This window comes from Pseudophryne corroboree, chromosome 6, assembly GCF_028390025.1.
Source record: "Pseudophryne corroboree isolate aPseCor3 chromosome 6, aPseCor3.hap2, whole genome shotgun sequence".
Lineage (NCBI taxonomy): Eukaryota > Metazoa > Chordata > Amphibia > Anura > Myobatrachidae > Pseudophryne > Pseudophryne corroboree.
The window spans coordinates 260,652,639-260,675,238 of record NC_086449.1 but is presented as its reverse complement, the minus strand read 5'-3'; the positions used below and the strand labels follow the sequence as shown (position 1 = coordinate 260,675,238).

Below are 22,600 nucleotides of genomic sequence, written 5' to 3'. Positions count from 1 at the left end.
ATCCATGCTACCAAAGTTCATTACCTTACATTTGTCTATATTGAACCACATTCTCCATTTTGCTGCCCATGTTTCCAATTTAAATACGTCGTTCTGTAGAGACTTCACATTCCCCTCCGAATTTATGTGTAAGACTATAAATTTGGAGGGGGATGCTAAGTCTCTACAGAACGACTTATTTAAATTGGAAACATGGGCAGCAAAATGAAGAATGCGGCTCAATATAGACAAATGTAAGGTAATGCACTTTGGTAGCAAGAACAAAAATACTACCTACACACTAAATGGGGAGGAACTAGGGGATTCTGTACTGGAAAAAGATTTAGGTGTTCACATAGATAACAAACTTAGCAGTAATACCCAAAGTAGGAATGCAGCAAAGAAGGCAAACAAGGTATTAGCATGCATAAAGTGGGGAATTGATGCAAGAGATGAAAGTGTTACACTCCCATTATATAAATCCCTAGTGAGGCCACATCTCGAATACTGTGCACAACTATGGGCACCATTCTACAAAAGGGATATCCTGGAACTAGAAAAGGATCAGAGAAGGGCGACCAAATTGAATAAGGGGATGGAGATGCTAGAATATGAGGAAAGGCTTTATAGGCTAGGCATGTTTACACTGGAAAAAAGGAGATTAAGAGGGGACATAATTAACATTTACAAATATATAAGGGGTCAATATACAGAGCTAGCGGGGGATATGTTTTTGCTAAGATCATCACAAAGGACATGTGGACACTTGCTTAGGTTAGAAGAGAGGATATTTTACACACAGAGACGTAGAGGTTTCTTCACAGTAAGGACAATACGTATTTGGAATTCCCTGCCTGAGAGAGTAGTAATGGCGGACTCGGTCATTACTTTTAAGAATGGGCTAGATAAATTCCTAATGGATAAGGATATACATCGTTATGGTGGATAAATCAGGCACTTTAGTAATAAAATAATTAAAAAAGAGGAATTGACATAACAGCTAAACATTCACCACATTTCATATTAGTCTTAAAAATATTACAGTGTAGGAGATCACTAACAGGTTGAACTCGATGGACAAATTGGTTTTTTTCAACCTCAGATACTATGGGGGTAATTCTGAATTGATCGCAGCAGCAAGTTTGTTAGCAATTGGGCAAAACCATGTGCACTGCAGGGGGGGCAGATATAACATTTGCAGAGAGAGTTAGATTTGGGTGGGTTATTTCATTTCTGTGCAAGGTAAATACTGTCTGCTTTATTTTTACACTGCAATTTAGATTTCAGTTTGAATACACCCCACCCAAATCTAACTCTCTCTGCACATGTTATATCTGTCCCCCCTACAGTGCACATGGTTTTGCCCAACTGCTAACAACATTGCTGATGCGATCAACTCAGAATTAGGCCCTATGTTACTATGTTACCTCCTCCCCACCCACTGTCTTAGCCACTCCATTCACCTTGTCTTCTTCCATGTAGATACTCTCTTTGACTTCTGCAACGCTCCCTTCCCACCTTCTGAACACTATTTGCTCTATTTCACTCTCTCCTCATCTCCTGCAGTTCTCCCTTCACCCAAATCTACAATCACCAGATGCAGCCTCAACTCTCTTGATCCCGCTATTTTCTCCTCTATGCTTGATACAATTCTCTCCCCTCTATGCACCCCGGCCTGCTCCAACCAGATGGCCTCCTTCTACAACCTCATCTTCACCTCTGCTCTCGACATATTTGCCTGGTTCCTTCACAAATGCAAAAGATGAACTTTCGCTCCTTGGCAGACTTCCTCCACTTGAAGTCTATCCGTTCTTGCTACTGCGCTGCCCTCTCCCTTGTCAAGCAATCTTTCTTCAAGCCTCTCCTCTGTTCTCAGTCCCGCAGTCCCTGCTGCCTCTTTGCCATATTCAACACTCTCCTTTACTTCCCCTCCCACCCTCACTCACTACCACTGAGATTGCCTCCTTTTCACTTCCAAAGTTGAGGCTATCCGTCACGAAATGTACTTCTACCATCACTTTTCTGCAACCCCTACCATGCACCCTCCCCTCCCTCCTGCCTCTTACCCTTGTGCTCCTTCTGTCCCACTACAGGAGATGAAATCTATTCCTTTATTTTATCCCCACCCCCCTCTGCTTGCATTGGGATCCCATCCACTCTTGCCTCCTTCATTCCCTCTCCCCCACTGCCTGCTCCTTCCTTTCTCATCTATTCAACTTCAACAATTTTTCATAGCCATTACATGCAACATGTTCATTCCATGTTCCCTGTCTTCCTCCCAATATTCAGCTGTTTCTTACATGATTATATGCAGATATTATTGTCACTATATGCTATTTAGATTAATATGTAAAAAAATCTAATTATAACTTTGTTTATCCAATCTTTTAAAAGAAAACAAGCAGCATACGTCAAACAAAGAAGACCGTTTTGGGCCTCCAGAAATTCTCAGCGTCCATCGTGTTTACATTCAGACCAGACAAGAAAAACGCATTAATTTTACTATTGGAAGCAGAGCATATTTACTTCCCAAAACATCTGTTATGATAAAATGTCCTGTACGCCGCTTCCAAAAGTCACTTATTAAATGGGAAAAAAACGGACAGCCTGTGAGACATTCCAAGAAACATGGGGTAACAAAGTCAGGTTCGTTGAAGATTCATAACCTGGAAGTGCAGGATATTGGAGTATACAAGTGCATTGCAAACTCTGTGTATGAAACATTTGTTCTCAAACTGATAGGCACTGATAATAGACTCCTGGAGCCACCAAGCTTTCAAAAAGACCCCAATGAAGCACACAATTTGGGAGAAAAGTGGCATAAAATGAGCAAGATGTGGAAGTCATGGAATAAAAACAATAATTTATATCTTGAAGACAGCCAGGCCCAGGATGTGATGGTCTTAAGGAACCTTGAAACTCTTGTGACAAACTCTGCGGAGATCTATGGTTCCCAAGAGTTTAGGGACCGGAGGATGGAGGCTGCAGTGCTACAAGGAGCTTACAGTATGGACAGTGTCCAGTTTGAGGCTCTGGTTAGGAACATGAGTGAACTCATTGAGGCTGGTGAAATTAGTGATGATTTTGCAAGTCAGATAATTTCCCATGTAGTGAATGAGTTGTCTAAACCACAATCACCCGTGGAAAAGTGGAAGGGACCCAATGAAGATAATTTATCAGACCATAAGTTGGTTGCAAAAGAACCAAATACATCAGTGTTTTTAAGTAATAAAGCCACAGAAAAGGATAATCGAAAGCGACTACTCATCATTCGCAAAAAAAAGAATGGTTATATATTGTCTCCTAACAGGACCCTGCATTTGATCATTGGGAGTAATGGCTTCATCACTAATAATACCCACATCATTACCATTCAGTGTGACGTTGATGATGAAGTTAAGACGAAATTCACTTGGAGTAGGGAAGGAGAAGCTTTGAAGCTCTCTGACAGGTAGGTAGACTGTTATAGTGGTTACATTGCCTCTTCATTTCTCTTTGCTTTGAGATGTAATTCAGAATACCCTGAGGGTTAGGTACTATAGTTGCATGAAAGTGCTAATCTGTCCTAGAAATATACTGACCTACTAGACATTTGCTTTATTTCTTTAACGTGCAGTAGACGGATCTAAAGCAATTACTGATTGATGCTTTATTAAAGGACACATATTGGGGGGTATTGTATGTGTTGCCAGCGGTTGGGCTCCTGGCGACCAGCATACCAGCGCCAGAATCCCGTCCGCCGGCATACCGACAGCTGTGTGAGCGCGAATGAGCCCCTTGCAGGCACGGTGGCGCGCTACGCGCGCCACGCTATCTATTCTCCCTCCAGGGGGGTCGTGGACCCCCAAGAGGGAGAAGAACCGTCGGTATGACGGCGGTCGGGATTCCGGCGCCGGTATGCTGGTCGCCGGGAGCCCGACCTCCGGCAAAGTGAAGACCATCCATATTGGTGCTCCTTGAAAGCAGCAGTGATAGCTCTGTTTGTAAATTCAGCAGGAGGCGTCTATTACATGTAGACGCCTCCTGCTGCAGTAATGATCTGAGCTGCGTCCTAGGACTGTGACACCATCGGGAGACTTGCAGCACCCATGGGGTCGTGTAAGCCGCCCATCACAGATGCTTGTAAGAGGCCAGGAAATGTCCATCCTTCGGCGGAGATCCTGGCCTCTTCCCTCCAACTAAGCGGTGGTGACACGCAAACGTAGGCCGTCGCCGTCCCCTTTGCGCCCCCAAATGACATCAGTCTCCCAATCACTGACAGTTTGATACAGGACTGCTTCTGACATGACTGGACCTGTTCACACATGCGCAGAACAGATCCTGCACATGCGCAAAGTACCGATAATAAGTACTTTGAAAGGAAAGCAGCAACACCGTCCACATCTGAATCACCCCCATTGCCTTCTGGTGTAACATTGCTTTTCTTGAAGAGTTTTTGATTTGTAAACAAAAATGTTCTCCAATTGAATATACATTAGTATTAATGTATAGGGATATGTAAATGGCACATTATCAGTCAGGTATCAACACAGTACTGTAGGTGACCCTATGTACAGCAGATGCACAAACTTTGCTACAGTATGTGCTTGTACCTCTTCCGGTGTTGGGATGGAGATAGCAGCTTGAAAGCAGCCGTGAATAGGTACAGTATGATAAGCTGGATAGTTTTGTGAATTAGTGTAGAAATAAGATTTTATATAGTGTAGTTAAGTTATTGAAATATAATAATGGGGAGGGGTTGGTGTTTTTTTTTATTTGAACATCTTCTTAATTGAGGTCCATTCTGTGTAAATCCAGTGACAGATAGTGGAACACAGGCACACATGGTAAACTCTGTGGACCTCATTAACCAAGTAACGTTTTGTACTGATGCCCCTGTAGCTGTGTGGGCTAACCAGCACACATCAAGGTGTATGCCTACCCTCCACTCCTGTGAGACGCCTCTGCATCCTCCCCATACCCAGGAAAGGCAAAAAAGGGCACGAGGGGCACTGTGCAAAACATAATTGTCACTTCACAGTCCAACCTCTCTTCATCAAATAAAGATAGAAAGCTTTTACATTTTCCTAAAATACTGTTTTCTTTAACCTGGTTTGTAGCTTAAATTAATCCTAGTCCATGAAAGTAAGGAAACGGCTGTCAGTATACAGACAATGGCATCCTGGCCGTCAGTATGCCGGCAGTGGAGCGAGTGCAGAGAGTCCCCTTGTGGGCTCGCTGCACACGCCACACTGCGCTCGCCACAGATTCTATTCCCGCTCTATGGGTGTCATGGACATCCATGAGTGGGAATAGCCCTTGAGAGCTGGGATTCCGGCTGGCGGCATTGTGTGCAGTCGGGATTCCGGCGTCGGTATCCTGACCCCCGGGATCCCGACTGCCGGCAATGTAACGCCATCCTGTGTCATGTTTGTAAAGATTTTTAATATATTTCTTTAAGTGTACCTAAAAATGTTCATCACCCCTGAAAGTGTAATACGGAGGAGAGAGAATGTCATCATTATGCCACTCTCCACGGTGTAAAATGAAACCTCATTTTTTCATTGCCCAACAAAAGGAAGAATGCACAGGGGGGTATCCAATTATACAGATAATATGGATTAACCGGGGGCTATCCAATTACCCACGATAGCCGACAATTATCCACCGATGCCGCTCGCCATGGGTTTGGTTTCGCCTGCCTCAGACAGGCGAAGCCATATACGCAATAAGCTGCTTTTTTTTTCCCAGCGATCGCAGCTGCCAAAATACATAGATTTGTGGCTATATGCAGACCCTGTGTATTTTTGCACAAAAAAAATGGGGATTTTTACTGCGTAACAGTGGGATACAAACGAGAGAAAAAAACTGAGAAAATGTTTTAAAAATCGCGCAACATTTTCGGGGGTTAATTGGATACCTCCCATATTTTGTATGAAATTCCCTCACCGCACCGAAATCCCCTTAATGCCTGTGCTAACATCTGATCCTCTTCGATGGCCTTCACATTATTGTTTGTAACATTGAATTCAATGTCGTTTTAAGATTTTTCTTTAAGAATTATATGTACAGTATATGTATTTCTGCTTGGGTTGAGGAACCTAGTGGGTTGGAGAACACATGCAGTATAAATTACATTCATTACTTTTAATTAACGGAAGTATATATTTATATATGTCAATGGAACGTGGCGGAGGCTATGGCTCTGTGGTGAAGGTGATGAGTTCATGTGAAAAGTAACCTAAAGAAGAACACATTTTATTCCAGAAACAGCAAAATATAATTTATGTACTAATCTGTAATATGGACACATATGACATTAGTTTTGCTTATGGGTGTGGAGCACCTAACAGTTACAAATAAAGGTCATTTTCTACAAGTGGCTGCATTATACACCTTTCAGGTGTAATTTTTTTAATGTAATCACAATGCTTGTTTAGAGAGAGGTTTTCTAGCACCTGCCTGACTCAGCATGTGACACCAATACAATATCACAACAAAATCAGTCCTACTGTAGCTGGTTGAAAGGTTTCATGTGGATTCATCTGGTTTATGGCTATTTAGTGGCATAATGTGGTAGGTCTAATCATTTATAACTTTCCTGTAATTGTGTATGTTGTCTTTTTCTGTTTGCTTAAGCCAAAACTATTATGAAGTAAAAGGGGCCTTATTGGGGCTGCTAACATGAAATTTAGTTTAATCATATGAGCCAAACTCTATAATCAGTAGGTAGCACTTGGGTAATGCAAGTGTTATGAAAAGTCTCTGCCTAAAAGCTACGTACAGGCTTCTAGTAGTGATGTGTGTTTAGGTGTGGACTCTCTTACCAAACATTATTTTCATAAATGTCCAAACTGAGGAGAATCCTTGAGCTTTATATTAATATGTTCAGTATAAATAAAGCTCATAAGGAAATCTATGACAAGAACCATAATGAACATAAAAAGGCACTAAAATGGGCTTTGCACCGAGTTTGTAAAGTATAGTATGTTGGTAGGTGCCAACCAGACCTGCTCTCACTGTTTTTCCAGTCAGCATACTTTTCTTTTCTTGTGCTTGAATCAGGAATTAGGAGGGAAATGTCAGCTGCTCATTGGGTTTAATAGTTATTTAATCAGCACTATGTAACCTATGTCACTGTTTCAGGGGACTACAAAGCAATGCAAACAACCCAGTCAGTAACCAGCATACTTAAGTAGTAGTGGCTAATTTCTTATACCCAGCAGTACTCAGAACACATGCCCTGTATATGGTGCCATCAAGGCTAGCAGTGATCAACAACTGATTGATGAGTTTAAATGAAGCACAAAGAGCTTTGCATTTTGAAGCTGCCCTGTTGTATGAGTCCCCTACTCTTTTCCGTAGTCATGTACCTGCTTTCACGTTGGGTAGAAATATTCACTGGACTTGGAAAGAGCAAGTCACAGAACAGAATGTTTACCATTAAAACTCACCTGGGACATAGAGTATTATGGGTCATAGATCAGATTTCCCTGCTGCCTGACTCCGGATACTAAGGGCTATTGGCAGGTGTGTAGATACACTTTCCCAGACAACTCTGTTTGGACTATTGACTGATCTCACAACACAATGCTGGATTCTTACACTGTGATCTCTCTAAATGTTGTTTTGAAAACTCCAGACTTGGGCAACAGAAGAGCAGAAACTTAAGACAGAAACCAAACCTGATCCCTAGGCTTGGCAGCAATTAGTCACAAGCAATGGGCCAGTAGAGTAAGCCACTGAAGGATTTCCCATGTACTTTTTGCATGATTCCCTTTATTATATTCATCCTCCTGTTTTTTAGCCTACTTTAGCTTGGAAGAATTCTCTGTTATACGTCCCTTGAGCCATGTGATTAAATGCGGAATACCAAAAAAACCATAACAAATATTTTCATAAACGGATCTTAAAAATTAGGCAAGCCTTGTTGTGGCTTTGACTGCTGGCATTATGCACACATTTCTGTATTAGTGACACACAGGAGAATTACCTAATTTCCCTCTTTACTATGCCACGTGGTTGGTTTAAAATGACAAAAAATATGTATTCTCTGCCAGTACAGAGCCTTTAAGTTCCCACGTTCCCACGTTCCTTGCAGCCGTGTATTCGGGTTGGAACTGCGCATGCGCGGTGGCGTGGTGAATCCAACGCAGGCGTGCCCAGGCATTTGGAGGGCGGATGTCAGACGTCAGTTCCGGGACCTGCATCGCTGGATCGATCACACAGGGTAAGTAACTCTTACCCTGGTCTTCTTTTACAGGAAACTTATTTTGCATAGCAGGGCTGCACAAGCGTTCGCAGCCCTGCTATGCAGAAATAAACTCCCCCATATGCGGCGTCTAGTTGATTGCACGGGCAGCAAAAAGTTGCTACATGAGATCACCTCGGAATGACCCCCCTAGTCTCCAAACCTTCAAGCGTTCTCTGAAAACTCACCTCTTCAGGCTAGCTTATCACATTCCAGAACCGCTCACTCAACCTTCAGAAGCTTTCCTATCCAATTACATCCCCACTTTACAATCCACACATATCCTCACATATTTTCTCTTTCTTCATGTTCCCTTCCTTCTGACCCCGGTTCAACATTGCTGTGTGACCATATCATACAGCCTACCTAAAATCTTTGCAATCTGGTGGACAACTATGCAATAGAAAGCACCTGTCCTTGTGTATCAATGCCTATTTCCCTATAGATTGTAAGCTTGCGAGCAGGGCCTTCCTACCTCTATGACTGTTTGTTATTAACCAGTTTTGTTTTATCATTGTGTCCAATTGTAAAGCGCAACGGAATTTGCTGCGCTAAATAAGAAACTGTTAATAAATAATTCTGTTCCTTATTTTTCATTGGTTAAATATACAGCTGGTAGCAAAAAGAAGCATAATATAAATTAGCATCATCATGGGTTACTGCCCCACTATTACCATAGACATTTGCCTCTCTATGAACTGTTTCTATCATAAATGCAGTAACTGCTGTTGTAAAGTTAATTTTCCAAATTCTAATCTGTTATATTCAATATATACATATAGTCATTTTAGACATAAGGTGTTTGTGAACATTCCGAAAAATATTTTTTTGTCTCCATAGTTCATAAACAGTCCTTAGAAGCATATTTGTCTCATAAAATATATATTTATATATTTGTCTCATAAAATATATATTTATATACATATGTCATTTTTGGCTTGAGGAGCCTGCACACTGCACACACCGATTGTCAAACGTCTGTTTTTTTATTTATTGCTCGTCTGGGGATGTCACATCGAGATAATACATTACATACCTTAGTTTCTTCTTAGGTCACTAAGCTATACAATAGTTAAAACGTGATCCAAATTAATTTTTGCGTGATGCTTGAACGAACAGGCAAACAGACAAAAATTCTGAATTTTCTGCAGCGGGGTACACTGTTCCACAGGGAATACATTGGGGTGTAGAGATGGATCTTGATCCAGAGGCACCAACAGGCTAAAGCTTTAGTCTGTCACAGAATGCATTGCGGGGCCTCCTCTATAACCCCGCCTCCCGGCATTGTGAGCTCAGTTTTAGAGTTGGTGCCCGCATGAAGCAGGTCACTCAGCAGGGGGGCTGCGCTAGGCAGCCTTGAAAAAGCTTTTTAGAAGACTTCAAGGGCTGCAGCACTTCATATGTCAGTGTGACATACTGTGCTGCGGCTCCATCACCTCCCCAGCGGCGTCGCTTACTCCTGCTGGCTCTGTTCCCGGGTACTTGCGGCGGAGGCGCTCCGGTTCCTAGGCACGCCACCACAGACGCTAACCTGGATTGCGTGGCTGCTACTAAGGGAGGCGGTAAGAGGGTCCCCCAGGCAGAACCTGCCATTAAATCGCGTTCCGGTCGCGGTTTTAGGAGACGAACCGTGACGTTGGCATGGACACTGTGACAGAGCAGGGACCCCCACTATATCCACCAGGGCATGGGAGCACAGGTTGGATAGTAAAATATCCACTTTAATAAAGCTCAATAGTACCCGGTGGTGAGGACCAGCATAGGGGAAAAGGCACTTGACATGTAGCCCCTCCCCCAGCTCCGGGCACCATCTACTGCTTGTGTTCCCTCCCTGGAGCTGCCTCACACTCTCCCTCACTCCCTGACTGAGACTCTGGGCGCCATCTTCTCACAGTAGCTGCGACTGGTCTCCGGGACTGCAGGGCAAGGTCTCCTCTGTAAATCCGCCTGATTCATCAGTGCTGTGATTTTACAGACACTTAAGTATTCTACATGTCATTTTAAGACAGTGTTAGTTAAGAACAAGTGTACATCTACCAGAATATATTATACAAATATTCTGATATATACATCCGGTCTCGGACCACGCATTGTTTTATATATATATATATATATATATATATATATATTTACTACTCCAGTGCAGTTTTATTGTCTGACTAAAATAATTATCTGCATTGTCACTGTGACTGTGTGTGCCTGTATCTGCTGTGTGGATTTCACTTTCAGTGTATCCCAGCTATATTTATCACTGTATTCTGTACCCTAAGACTAGGTGCGTCAGGGTCTCATATATAGTGCTGCACAGTATTTACTATTAAGTGTATTCTACTTTGTACTCAGTCACTTCATACCGGATTTATTCGCTGGTGTTGTGTACTGTGTACGCAGTAACATAGTACCGCATTTAGACACTGGTGTTGTGTACTGTGTACGCTGTCACATTCTAGGGGATTTATTCGCAGGTATTATACTCTGTCTGGCTGTATCATACTCGTATGCTCTGCGGTTGCATTCACTCAAATATCTAACACAAAGGGCGGGAAATCCACGGATGCTCCTGTATCATGCAGCGCATGCGCCAGGGATTTGCCTGAGGGGGAAGCTTTGAATAATGGTCTGTGTAATACGTGCCATACATCTCCCAGTCAGTCTGCAGCTTCTGTAACCAATCAGGAGCCACCTTGAGCAGAGTTCTTATCTATGCTCAATATGCTTGTGACGCACCTTGCGCCCCCTATGGGGCCTCCTGTGCCATTGCAGCCACATATTGTCCCTGTGGTAAATCTGCCCTGGGTAGATGCTCTATCTACCTATATACAACAATTGAATCAATCTTTGGTTAGATAAAAACCTACCCAGGTCTCTGGGGTCAAGGGGTCATCTAAGCGGGCTGCTTCTTCCTCACAATCCACTAATATCTCAGATGATAATTCTGATGAGGATGGGGAGAATACTGACCCATTAGAGACTGATACAGTTGCTTCTGACGAGGAACCTACAACTCAGGTTGATGTCCCTGACCTAGTGGAGGATATTAAGCTGATTCTACAAATTGATGATGATGTAGATCCCATGACTGTGTCTAAGAAACCTGATAAGTTTAAACGTCAGAAGGTACCTAAAGTAGTCTTACCGCATTCTGACCATTTAGTAGACATACATCAGGAAACCTGGTCTTCTCCAGGAAAGAAATTCTTCCTGTCTAAAAAGATGCTAGCTCGTTATCCTCTCCCTGCTGAGTTGTGTAACAAGTGGGAAAATTCAGCGCTGGTGGATTCCCATGTCACCCGTCTTGTGGTGTCATCCACTCTGCCTTTCACCTCTGTCACCTCACTGAAGGAACCGACAGATAAGCGTGTGGAGGGATGCCTGAAGTCTATTATCTCCCTTACAGGTGCTGTACATAGACCCACTATAGCAGCCTCCTGGGCCGCAAAAGGAATTGATGCATGGGTTCAGGCAATAGAGGATGAGCTGCCTCAGGATATATCTGACACTGCCAGACAATATCTGTCTCATATTACCACCGCCTCCCAATATATTCAGGATGCGTCCTCTGAGGCAGGTGTAATGGCAGCCAAGGCGTCGACTACGTCCATCCTGGCTTGCTGAATTCTGTGGTTGAGGTCATGGAAGGTGAACCTGGACTCCAATAAGACCTTGGAGGTACTTCCTTTTAAGGGAGACATCCTATTTGGGTAAGATCTGAATAAGATCGTGACTGACTTAGCGGCTGCTAAGACTGCATTTCTCCTGAATACTAATCCTTCTGCACAGAAGGCAAAGAGTACCACTTTTCGTTTCTTTCGACCTCAAGGGAAAGCAATAGGTCAGACATACCCGAAACAAGCTCATGCTCCCAAAACCACTAAGTCCAAAACAAAACAATCATGGGCCGCCCGTCAGCCTGCTTCCAAACAAGACAAGCCTGACGCATGACAGGGCGGGCCTCTCCCTGGGGTATCCCAGGGTGGGAGGCCGACTTCTGCAGTTCACCCAGGTCTGGTTAAAGACCACTTCAGATGCATGGGTGCGAGAAGTAATCTCTCACGGGTACGCAGTCTCTTTCAAGAGACGTCCCCCTCGTCAGTTCTGCACAACGGTTATTCCTTCGGTCCCGTTGAAGGCGCAAGCTCTACAAATGGTTGTACGTTCCCTCATGGATACAGGAGTGGTAGTGCTCATACCCCTGTCCCAGAGAGGCGGAGGATACTACTCGACCCTGTTTCTAGTCCCCAAACCCAATGGGTCTTTCCGGCCTATACTCAACCTCAAATCCCTGAACAAATGTGTGAGAGTGTCCAAGTTCTGTATGGAAACACAGCGCTCGATTGTACTGCCCATGGAACCCAGAAATTATATGGTATCCCTGGATATACAAGATGCTCATCTGCATATATCTATTGCCATATCGCATCAGCAATATCTGCGGTTTTCTATTGGCAACCTTCACTATCAGTTCCAGGCTCTGCCGTTTGGACTGGCACGGCCCCTCAGATCTTCACCAAGGTTATAGCCATGATGATGGCTCATCTGCATTGTCAGGGAATCAGGATCCTGCTGTATCTGGATGACTTGCTGATCCTGGCGAACTCCCAAGATGTCCTCCTCAGTCATCTGCAAGTGACAGTACGCTTCCTACAGCCCCATGGAAGAAGTCCTTGCTGGTCCCTGCTCGGAGCATGGTGCACCTGGGGGCACTGCTGGACACGCACAGCCAAAGACTGTTTCTGTCTCCAGGAAATTTCAGGACAGCATCAGATACTTCTTCTCTCACCCAAGAATGTTGATACACTTGGCGATGCAAGTACTAGATCTCATGGTGTCGGCTTTTGACATGGTAGAGTACACTCAATTTCATTTCCGCCCTCTACAGAGGTGAAACCTTTCCAAGTGGTATGGCCTGCCTCATCGGATCTGGTCTCAAATGATCTCCTTGACTCCAGAGGTTCGGATGTCACTGAGCTGGTGGCTACAGGACCAGCAGTTGGGCAAGGGCCATCCCTTCTGGATTCCCAACTGGGTCTTACTGACTACAGACGCCAATCTGAGGGGTTGGGTCGCAGTGCTGGAGCAATAATCTCTCCAGGGTTGGTGGACCAAGGAGCAATCTCTCCTCCCGATAAACATTGTGGAATTGCGGGCAGTGGTCAATGGTCAATGCTTTGACTCTTGCCGTGCCTCTGATACAGAACAGGCCTGTTCAAGTACAATCAGACAACGCCACCACAGTGGCATACATAAACCATCAAGGCAGCACATCGAAACCGCATGGCAATGATGGAAGTATCAAAAATCTTCGTTGGGCGGCACGCCATCTGCCAGCAATATCGGCAGTGTTCATTCCGGGAGTCCTCAACTGGGAAACGGATTTCCTCAGTCATCAGGATGTACACGCCGGAGAGTAGAGTCTTCATCAGGAAGTCTTTCAACTCCTAGTGGACAAGTGGGGTCTTCCAGATGTAGACCTGATGGCGTCCCGACACAATCACAAAGTTCCGGTCTTTGGATCAAGAAGAAGGGATCGTCAAGCAGCGTTCGTGGACGCACTGGCAATTCCATGGAACTTTTGTCACTTCTGGCCAGGGTACTACGGAAGTTCAAACAAGAAGGAGGAATACTACTTCTATTAGCTCCAGCGTGGCCCAGACAGCATTGGTTCTCAGACCTGCAGGGTCTATCGATAGAGCGTCCTCTTCTACTTCCTCAACACCCAGACCTCCTTGTTCAGGGCCCTTGTGTCTACCCGGACCTGGCCAGACTGGCTTTGACGGCGTGGCTCTTGAAGCTTCACTCCTGAGGGCCAAAGGATTCTCCGAGGTGGTTATCCAAACTATGCTAAAGTGTTAGGGTCTCCTGCCCTGTGCTGCCACGTCGTCATGGCAACCGGGAGACAAGTGCTAGCGGAGTAACCTGAGCGCAGCTGATACTCCGGTTCGGGTCTTTTGCTGTGCAGTGGTTACAGGCATGGGATCCGGTGCTGGTTTTTGTGCTCACAGTCTGTGAGGTCTGAGGGGGGCGTGGACAGCACCTGCTTTATAAGGCCTCTTCTCAGGTTAAGCAGATGCTGCTGAATCTTTGTTGGTTAGTCAGTTCCTGAAAGTTAGCCAGTACTGTGTAGCTTTGTATTTTGTTGTTGCTTACTGCAAATAGGCCTGGGCATTTGGTACTACACTCTGCCAATCCAGACCTAGCAGTAAGACTGGAGTCAGTCGTTTAGCCTGCTGAGGTTCTTTTGCTATTCTGTGAACCCAGCAGGTTTGTGGCTGTACTTTCAGACCTGCCTGCATAATCCTCTCTCACTGTGCAGGGCGTCCATGTGTCAGTTTAGTGGCAGTAAGCTGAACCTGGGCCCTGCAAGTGAGAATTAGGATTGTGGAGACTCTCCTTGTGTCTATTATTCCATCTCTGACCAAGGAGTTTACTGCCACACCCGTTGGTAACCCTTTAGGGTTTTGCTGTTGCCCTTAGCAACAGCATTTCGGGTTCTCTACGTATTAAAACACAACATCTTGCTTTTTCCATCTGAGCATTTCTAATACTAGGGAGACACCCAGTTTCTTAGCCTCTGGGCTTCTCTGTTCACTCTGTGTTGGTTTTGTTACCCTATCACCTTCTGTGTACGTTATGTCATATTTCCCAGTCTGTCTGTGAGTTCATTTGTTTTGCATCCCTCTCTGTTCAGACACCAGTACATTCCTGCAGGCACTGGTGTGTATAACAGTTCAAACACCAGTACATTCCTGCAGGCACTGGTGTGCATAACATAAAGGCCCGCAAATCGACTTCTGCACGGATTTATTATAGGGTCTAGAATTCTTACTTCACCTGGTGTGCTGCTAAGAATTATGATGCTTCCAAGTTTAATACTTCCAGACTTCTGGCTTTTTTGCAACAATGCCTGGATTTAGGACTTTGTCTGGCCTCCCTCAAGGTTCACATATCTGCCTTGTCGGTGTGGTTTCAGCGATAACTTGCGGCTATACTTGATGTTCATACATTAACTCAGAGTGTACTGCGGATTCAGCCTGTCTATGTGCCTCCTGTGGCTCCATGGGATTTGTCTGGTATCCTGAATGCCCTGCAAGAGTCTCCATTTGAACCTCTTGAGTCAGTGGACCTGAAATGGCTCACAGCCAAGTTCCTGTCTCTGCTGGCTATTGCCTCTGCTAGAAGGGTATAAGACTTAGGTGCTTTGTCCTGTCGTCCACCCTTTTTAATATTTCATCGTGACCGAGCCATTCTTAGAACTCACCCTGGTTATTTACCTAAGGTGGTGTCATCTTTTCACCTTAATCAAGAGATTGTGGTTCCAGCCTTCATCTCTTCCGAATTGTCCTCCAAAGAACGGTCTTTCGATGTGGTACGTATATATGTGGAGATGACTGCCTCAATCAGGAGGTCAGATACCCTCTTTGTGCTGTTTTGTTTCCACAAACGTGGCTGGCCTGCGAATAAGCAAACCTTGGCCAGATGGATTAGAATGGTGATTACACAAGCTTATGCGCAGGCTGGTCTCCCAGCTCCTGCTGCTATTAAAGCCCATTCTACTCGGTCTGTTGGACCCTCTTGGATGGCCCATCGTGGCGTGTCCACAGAACAATTGTGCAAGGCGGCTACGTGATCCTTTGTGAACACGTTTATTAGGTTCTATGCCTTTGATACTTCCGCCTCCCAGGATGCTTCCTTTGGACGCCGGGTTCTCATACCCGCCAAGGTGCGTCCCCTCCCTTGAGGAACTGCTTTAGGACTTCCCCGATGTATTTCCTGTGGAACACAGTGTACCCTGCTGCAGAAAAGGAGATTTATGATAGACTTACTATGGTTAAATCTCTTTCTACGAGGTACACTGAGTACCACAGGGCGCCCACCATGACGCACTTAGCTTCTTTGGGTTTGTATGGCATTAGCCGCTAGTCCCTTCTCCTGTCATGAGAACATGGTTCTATGTGACTAACATCTGCCGTCTCTTTTACCTGCTTCTGCATTGGACTGTTTAACAAAATTGAGCTCAGAGTGCCTGGAAGCAGGGTTATAGAGGATGCCCCGCAATGCATTCTTGGACAGTCTAAAGCTTTAGCCTGTTGGTGCCTCTGGATCAAGAACCATCTCTACACCTCAATGTATTCCCTGTGGAACCCAGTGTACCTCGCAGAAAGAGATTTAACCATGGTAAGTCTACCATAAAGCTCCTTTTTTTTGTCTCCATAGTTCATACACAGTCCCAAGGAATATATTTCTCCAAAAACATTTCTATATACAGACACAACCATTACACCTTTATTAGTATATATTCCTTACAAAAAAAAAATCTAAATTTTTAAACTTTTTGAGGGGATTTAGGAAGACATTGGGGCTAATGGTATAGGGGTGTACATCCCCAAATGACACTGGCCATACCCACATAGTGCTGGTCCCGTCTCCTTCACTTCTCGCTATAGACCTTTGATCATTTTCAGTCCCAGGCCTATGTAGCCCTTAATACAGCCTTCTCAGGTGCACCAAGATATACTTAAACCACTCCGTAACTAAACACCAGCAAGACTATAATAAAGACCTCTCCTTATTGTGTCCTTTATAACTTATAATTCCATATTATGCAAGTGTGTATGGTAGGAGTCAATGTGAAGAGATCACATGGGTCATTTAGCACATTAGAAAACACGAGGCTTGCAGTTATTAAACCATTAGCCAGCAACAATCAGGACTGAGCTGTTATTTCTCTCGTTGAAGTTTTGGACTAAGTAACTGACATGTTTATGTTTTTTCCTAGGATTTTCCTGGAAAACAGCAAAAAATTGCATATACATAGCCCTACAGTAGAAGACATGGGTGCGTATCAATGTGAAGCTGTTAATGAACGAGGATCTGATGTGGAAACATCACACTTATATCTCGCAGGTAAGCTTTGGATTATGTACCAGTCATTGGGCTCAAAGCAAACTCCATCATTAAACTCACATGTATCGCGCAAAGAAGTGCTTGAAAAACTGTGGAAACCATCCTGGAGTCCATAAAACTAAGCAGAACCATGTAGAAGGCTGTTTTTAGAAGGTGTTCAATGGCTGATTTGTGCATTATCCTTTTTTTTAAGTTACATTTTTTTAAATAAATACTTTCATTATATTTAAAAGTTGATTTGTAGTAATTTGAGGCCATTTTTTGAGCCCCAACAATTACATCTACTTATTGGCACAATTAAGCTAATTGAAAACTTCCAATTGACTAATTAGTGCAAGGGGTTCGGAAGCAAGTACCACCATTTTTCCTACCTTTTTCACACCCTTAGGGGGCTGTGCACAAAAAACGTGATTTTGCAGGGAGAATGGAATGCAAGATTGCATTTGGGTTCAAACTTGCATTTGTGGTGCGCATTTGCTGTGAAAATGGCTCAAACAAGCCAACTCATATCTAATCGGATTGACCCCATTGATACAAGCAGTCGTTCTGAACGCTGGAGATAAAGTACAACATTTGCTGTCCAGAATACTACATTCTGGTAATATGTACAGCGGTATATAAACAGTGGTGGTCTCTCTAGTTGTTTAATATACAAAGTATATGTTTAAGGAGAAACTATCCAAATCCTGGATTAAGTTTAAGACAATGATGTTGCAACTTCTGGTTTCCTATAAATCTATATCAGATCATGGACAGGACTCTGTGGCAACATAGTATGCTAATCAGCAAAGTGGCAAGAGCACAGTCCATGATCTCCAGGTGAGAGAGCGCCTGCTCTACCCATATGCATCACATCAGTATCCTGAATGTACGTATATCCTATGAATACATTAGTAAAGCCATTTGACTACTTTAGTGTCTACTCATACCCCTTTCACACTGCCAATGCCGGATCCCACCCTGGAAATTGGAAACGGGTCCTTCCCGGGTGGGATCCGGCATTGGATGCTGCTGCTGGCTTCCCCGATCCGGCAATATGCCGGGCGGGTTGCAATAGCAGCGGGAGGGCGGAGCCGGCAGCGGGTGCGGAGGCGGCGCTGGGAGGTGAGATCATCTCTGCATCGCCTCTCCCTGTTGTAGTGAACGGGTCCCGGGTCGCATCGACCCGGGAGCCCGTTTACGCTGCCATTGACCCAGTATTCAACCCGTGAATAACACAGCTTTATTCCCTGGTTGAATTGCCGGGTCAGGTGACCCGGGATTTCAGCTGTGGCGCTTTCACACCGCACGCTGACCCGTGTCGACCCGGGTTGATACCGGGTTCTTTGTGCGGTGTGAAAGGGGTATTAGTAATACATATTTTGATCCAATCTATCATTTTCTACATCTACCGCACACCTCAAAGGCACAGCTCTCACATACCTTAGCTATACTTACTGCACCAGAGGTTGGACGACCTGTATAGTGAGCAGCACATCCTAGTTGTCAGTTTATACATTACTTCAGTGCGCAGGATCTAATATATATTTTATAAATAGTAGTGGTATCTAGCACTCCACCCACACTGTGCAAATAGTCAAGAAAATATCAATATTATTAGAGTCCTTTCTAACAAAAAGTAATTAAAAAGTTCAGCGTGACCCAGGTGATGGCTTTAATCACCAATCCACTCCCTATAGTCCGGGCGGCAGCTTCTCTCCAAAACAACGAATGTTTCCACCAAATTTGGATGATCTACAAGAAAGATGAGAGATGCGCCCTCTGGTGTAGCATGTCACGGATAATATATAAATGGTGTCCTCCACCTAGAATTCACACCCCAAACAATGGATGTCTACCGTATTGAGTGGTTCAAAACCACTTGTTAGATCGCATCCACTGCTTAAACACTCTAGCAGTCCCCTGGATCAGGCCACGTCACACATTTCTTCGCTAGCAGTCTCTCTTAGACATCCTTTAACAGTCCAGACAAGATACGACTTTAAATCTAGGTGAAAAAGATTACTTTAAATAGTGCCCTTATCAATGTGTGATCTGAAATGCAGGAACCTTGCTAATTAAAACACCTGAGGGTAAATGGGAGGGATGCCGATACCGATACGAGTCCCAGCATGCCATGCCCCAGTTTTGCTATTAGGGATTGTTAAAACTGTGCAGGGCATGCTGGGACATGTAGTTTCACAACAGCTGGAGAGCCACGGGTTGAACAAATGTATGAATTGTATAACTACGCACACCTTAACAATATACAGTGTTTATTTATTGATACGGAACATTACAGAGATCCCTGGTCATGAGTACTTAGTATAAAGAGTGAAATGGAATAAGAAAAGCACAAGTCAGGTTGGATTATAGTTGTGCAATATTTATTAAAGCATCCGTTCTGTTATGCTGTTGCTTCAGCAAATGACATTAGAGAAACATGATAGGGGGTCTGTGTTTGCCAGCAGTGAGGATGGGGAAATATAAAAATCTGGTGTGCTGATTTATTGAATAGGGTATGGAAGGAATATGGGGGAACGTGTGCCAGGGAAGGCTGAAGGTGTTTTAGAACACAGTACTTTTCCTGCCAGAAACATGGTGCATTCTCCAGCTCTCATAATGACCCACAGCTGCGAAGGTGAAGTGTCTGTCACACAGGAAGTGCTTATGTGAGATTGCTGCACTGACATTTTCATGTCTGTAGCAAATTTCCATGTGTTAGGGTGTTCAGGACGGTTCTCCCTTAACTCCTGTAAATTTCAGAATGCTATATTTTTTTTCTAAATAGAAGACCACTGATTTCTAAAGAGCCCATAAACATACAAATAGAGAGGACTTCTTAGCGGCTATATCGATTAATGTCATAATAGTAGTGCGTATGCTGTGTGCCATTACAGAATCAGAAAATGATTTGCGTAATGGGATTCTCTTAATAAATAAGGGTATATATAGATTTGGATTTGTAAGCGTAAAGTGCCCCCCTTTTGTACTGTGCATGCATAGGAGAAATGTACACTCTGTAGTAGTAGTATTATTATTATTATTATTATTATTATTATTACAGGTTGAGTATCCCTTAACAAAATGCTTGGGATCAGAGGTATTTTGGATATCGGATTTTTCCGTATTTTGGAATAATTGCATACCATAATGAGATATCATGGTGATGGGACCTAAGTCTAAGCACAGAATGCATTTATGTTACATATACACCTTATACACACAGCCTGAAGGTCATTTAATACAATATTTTAATAACTTTGTGTGTTAAACAAAGTTTGTGTACATTGAGCCATCAAAAAACAAAAGTTTCACTATCTCACTCTCACTTAAAAAAGTCTGTATTTCGGAATATTCCCTATTTCGGAATATTTGGATATGGGATACTCAACCTGTATTATTATTGTTAAGCATTCCCCTGATTTACATCTGGAGAGATGGAATGGCCGAGGGAAGAAATATGTAAGCGTAAACCATGTCAGGGCTGGATTATGCCTCACGGGTCCGGGTCACTTAAGACAGGGGGGCCCACCCCTACTTCACTGGCCCTCCAAATCTCAAGTATCAGCAACGCCCTCATTTGTCATCCTGCCCACCCCAACTAAGGCACACACCTGTTGTGAATTGAACATATTCTTTTCAGCAAAGTAGACTCGATTAATTTCCAGCTCTGCCCCAGGCCCTGAGTGTGCATTGTAGGGGGACTAGGAATGGGGTGCACTGTGATCAGGAGCCTTTAGTTTTTATGACCTTAAGTATAACTGTACCATATATACGTTGACACTGGATATAGGACAGGACATGGTATCTGAATATAGAATACAGTACTGCCTGCACTGCATAAGAGATCAATAAGGCTTGGGTTATTTTTGCAGTACAAGTTGAATACAGCTTCAGGTTAGCGTTATGTGCTATCACACGTTCATCTTCAGGATGTGAATAAACATTGAGGAGATATAGCAACCATTTTAGAGAGATAAAGTGAAGAAGGTGTCCAAAACATCAGCTTATATCTGTAATTTATATAGCACAGTATTTGAAATGACAGAAGCTTTTGGCTCCTTTGGGCAGCTGCTCCATGTTATCTCTCTACAGGGCAGGGCCGGTTCTTGCCCTTGTGGCGCCCCGGGCAAAACGTTAGGGGCATGGCTTAATACGGGGGCGTGGTCAGTTATGCCCCCATTTGTAGCGCCTCTGAAAGAAAAAGTATACTTACTATCCCCGCTCCTGATTTCAGACCGCTGCAGACCTCCGCCGGCGCCGCTCCTCTCCTCGGATGCATAGACACTAAAGGTCAGTTATGACCCCTAGCGTCTGTGCCACAATGCTGTGCGGTGCGCGATGGCATCATCGCGTACGCACAGCAAAGGTCCTCTCCACGAAGGGAAAATAGATTCGTAGTGTCTGGTTCCCTTCACAGCGGGGGACCAGCGGGGAGGGGGGGGGGGGGGGGGGACAGTGGCGGATCTTGCCATGATGCGGCGCCCTCCGGAAGGCGGCGCCCCGGGCAAAAGTCCTTCTTGCCCGTGGCAAGATCTGCTACTGCTCCAGGGCTTGATACATCTCCACCTAAAACATTTGAGGTTATGATTTTGTTTTTTTTCCTAAGTAACTCCTACATGTATGTACTACTGTACATGGCTGCCAGATGGTAGTGTAAAGAGGCCATCACATCATTAAACTGTGGATGCAGAATTTGCATGTATGTATTCTGTATTATAGAAATGATAGGCAAGGGTTTATTTATAAGATCCACCTCACAATGAGCGTCACAGTATGACGAATGAGCAATGCATTATATCTGAGATATACACGGTTGAGTCGCATTATTATGACCACCACCTACATTTGACGTTGGGAGCATGTAGTCCATGAAGTATATCACGTGTCATGCGCTGGCTTGGTGGGTATATAAGGTGTGCGATAGACCGTCTGCACACATATCACTCATTGCTGTAAAGGGTAAAATGGGCCATTGATGTGAGAGGTAAACATTGGTCATGAAGGTGCATGAAGACCGACTAACATGCTACAGTGGAGCAGTTCACGTCAAAATGATCATGGAGGCTACCAGACGTGTCTCTAAAACAACAGTTCAGCAAACCCGGCTACGTGTGGGACTCGGAAATGGTTACTCTGGCTTTAGCTGGTGGTCATAATAATGTGACTCGACCGTGTAGATCTAATATGCCATAGAATTGATTGAGCAGAAACTCATTTCTTATTTATCACTTTCAATTAAAGAAGCACCTATCATCCAATCCTCCAGAAGGAATATCACCAGACTGGATGGGGGTAACATTTTGGCCATCGTGGGTGACACTTTGGTGACAAGAACAAGAGTGAATATTACACTGGAATGCCCCGTGAAAGGTAACAGACACTGTTTAATCTGTCTATGGTAAACAATGTGATTGTGTTGTGTCTCTAGGGAAGTCTTGTTACACTGCTTCACCTGTACATACAGTATGTTTTGCAGTATGCAATTCTTTATCTTTACACTGC

At 44.1% G+C, this 22,600-nt stretch overlaps 1 protein-coding gene across 1 annotated transcript in view; it reads left to right on the top strand.

Annotated features, from left to right (window-relative positions):
- The window catches only part of ADAMTSL3 (ADAMTS like 3), a 788,444-nt gene that overhangs the window by 695,077 nt on the left and 70,767 nt on the right, over positions 1 to 22,600 (top strand). The window contains exons 21-23 of the mRNA XM_063925941.1: positions 2,374 to 3,430; positions 16,986 to 17,113; positions 22,340 to 22,468. Of these exons, the coding sequence (XP_063782011.1) occupies positions 2,374 to 3,430; positions 16,986 to 17,113; positions 22,340 to 22,468 (1,314 nt within the window). The remainder of the gene's footprint in view (positions 1 to 2,373; positions 3,431 to 16,985; positions 17,114 to 22,339; positions 22,469 to 22,600) is intronic.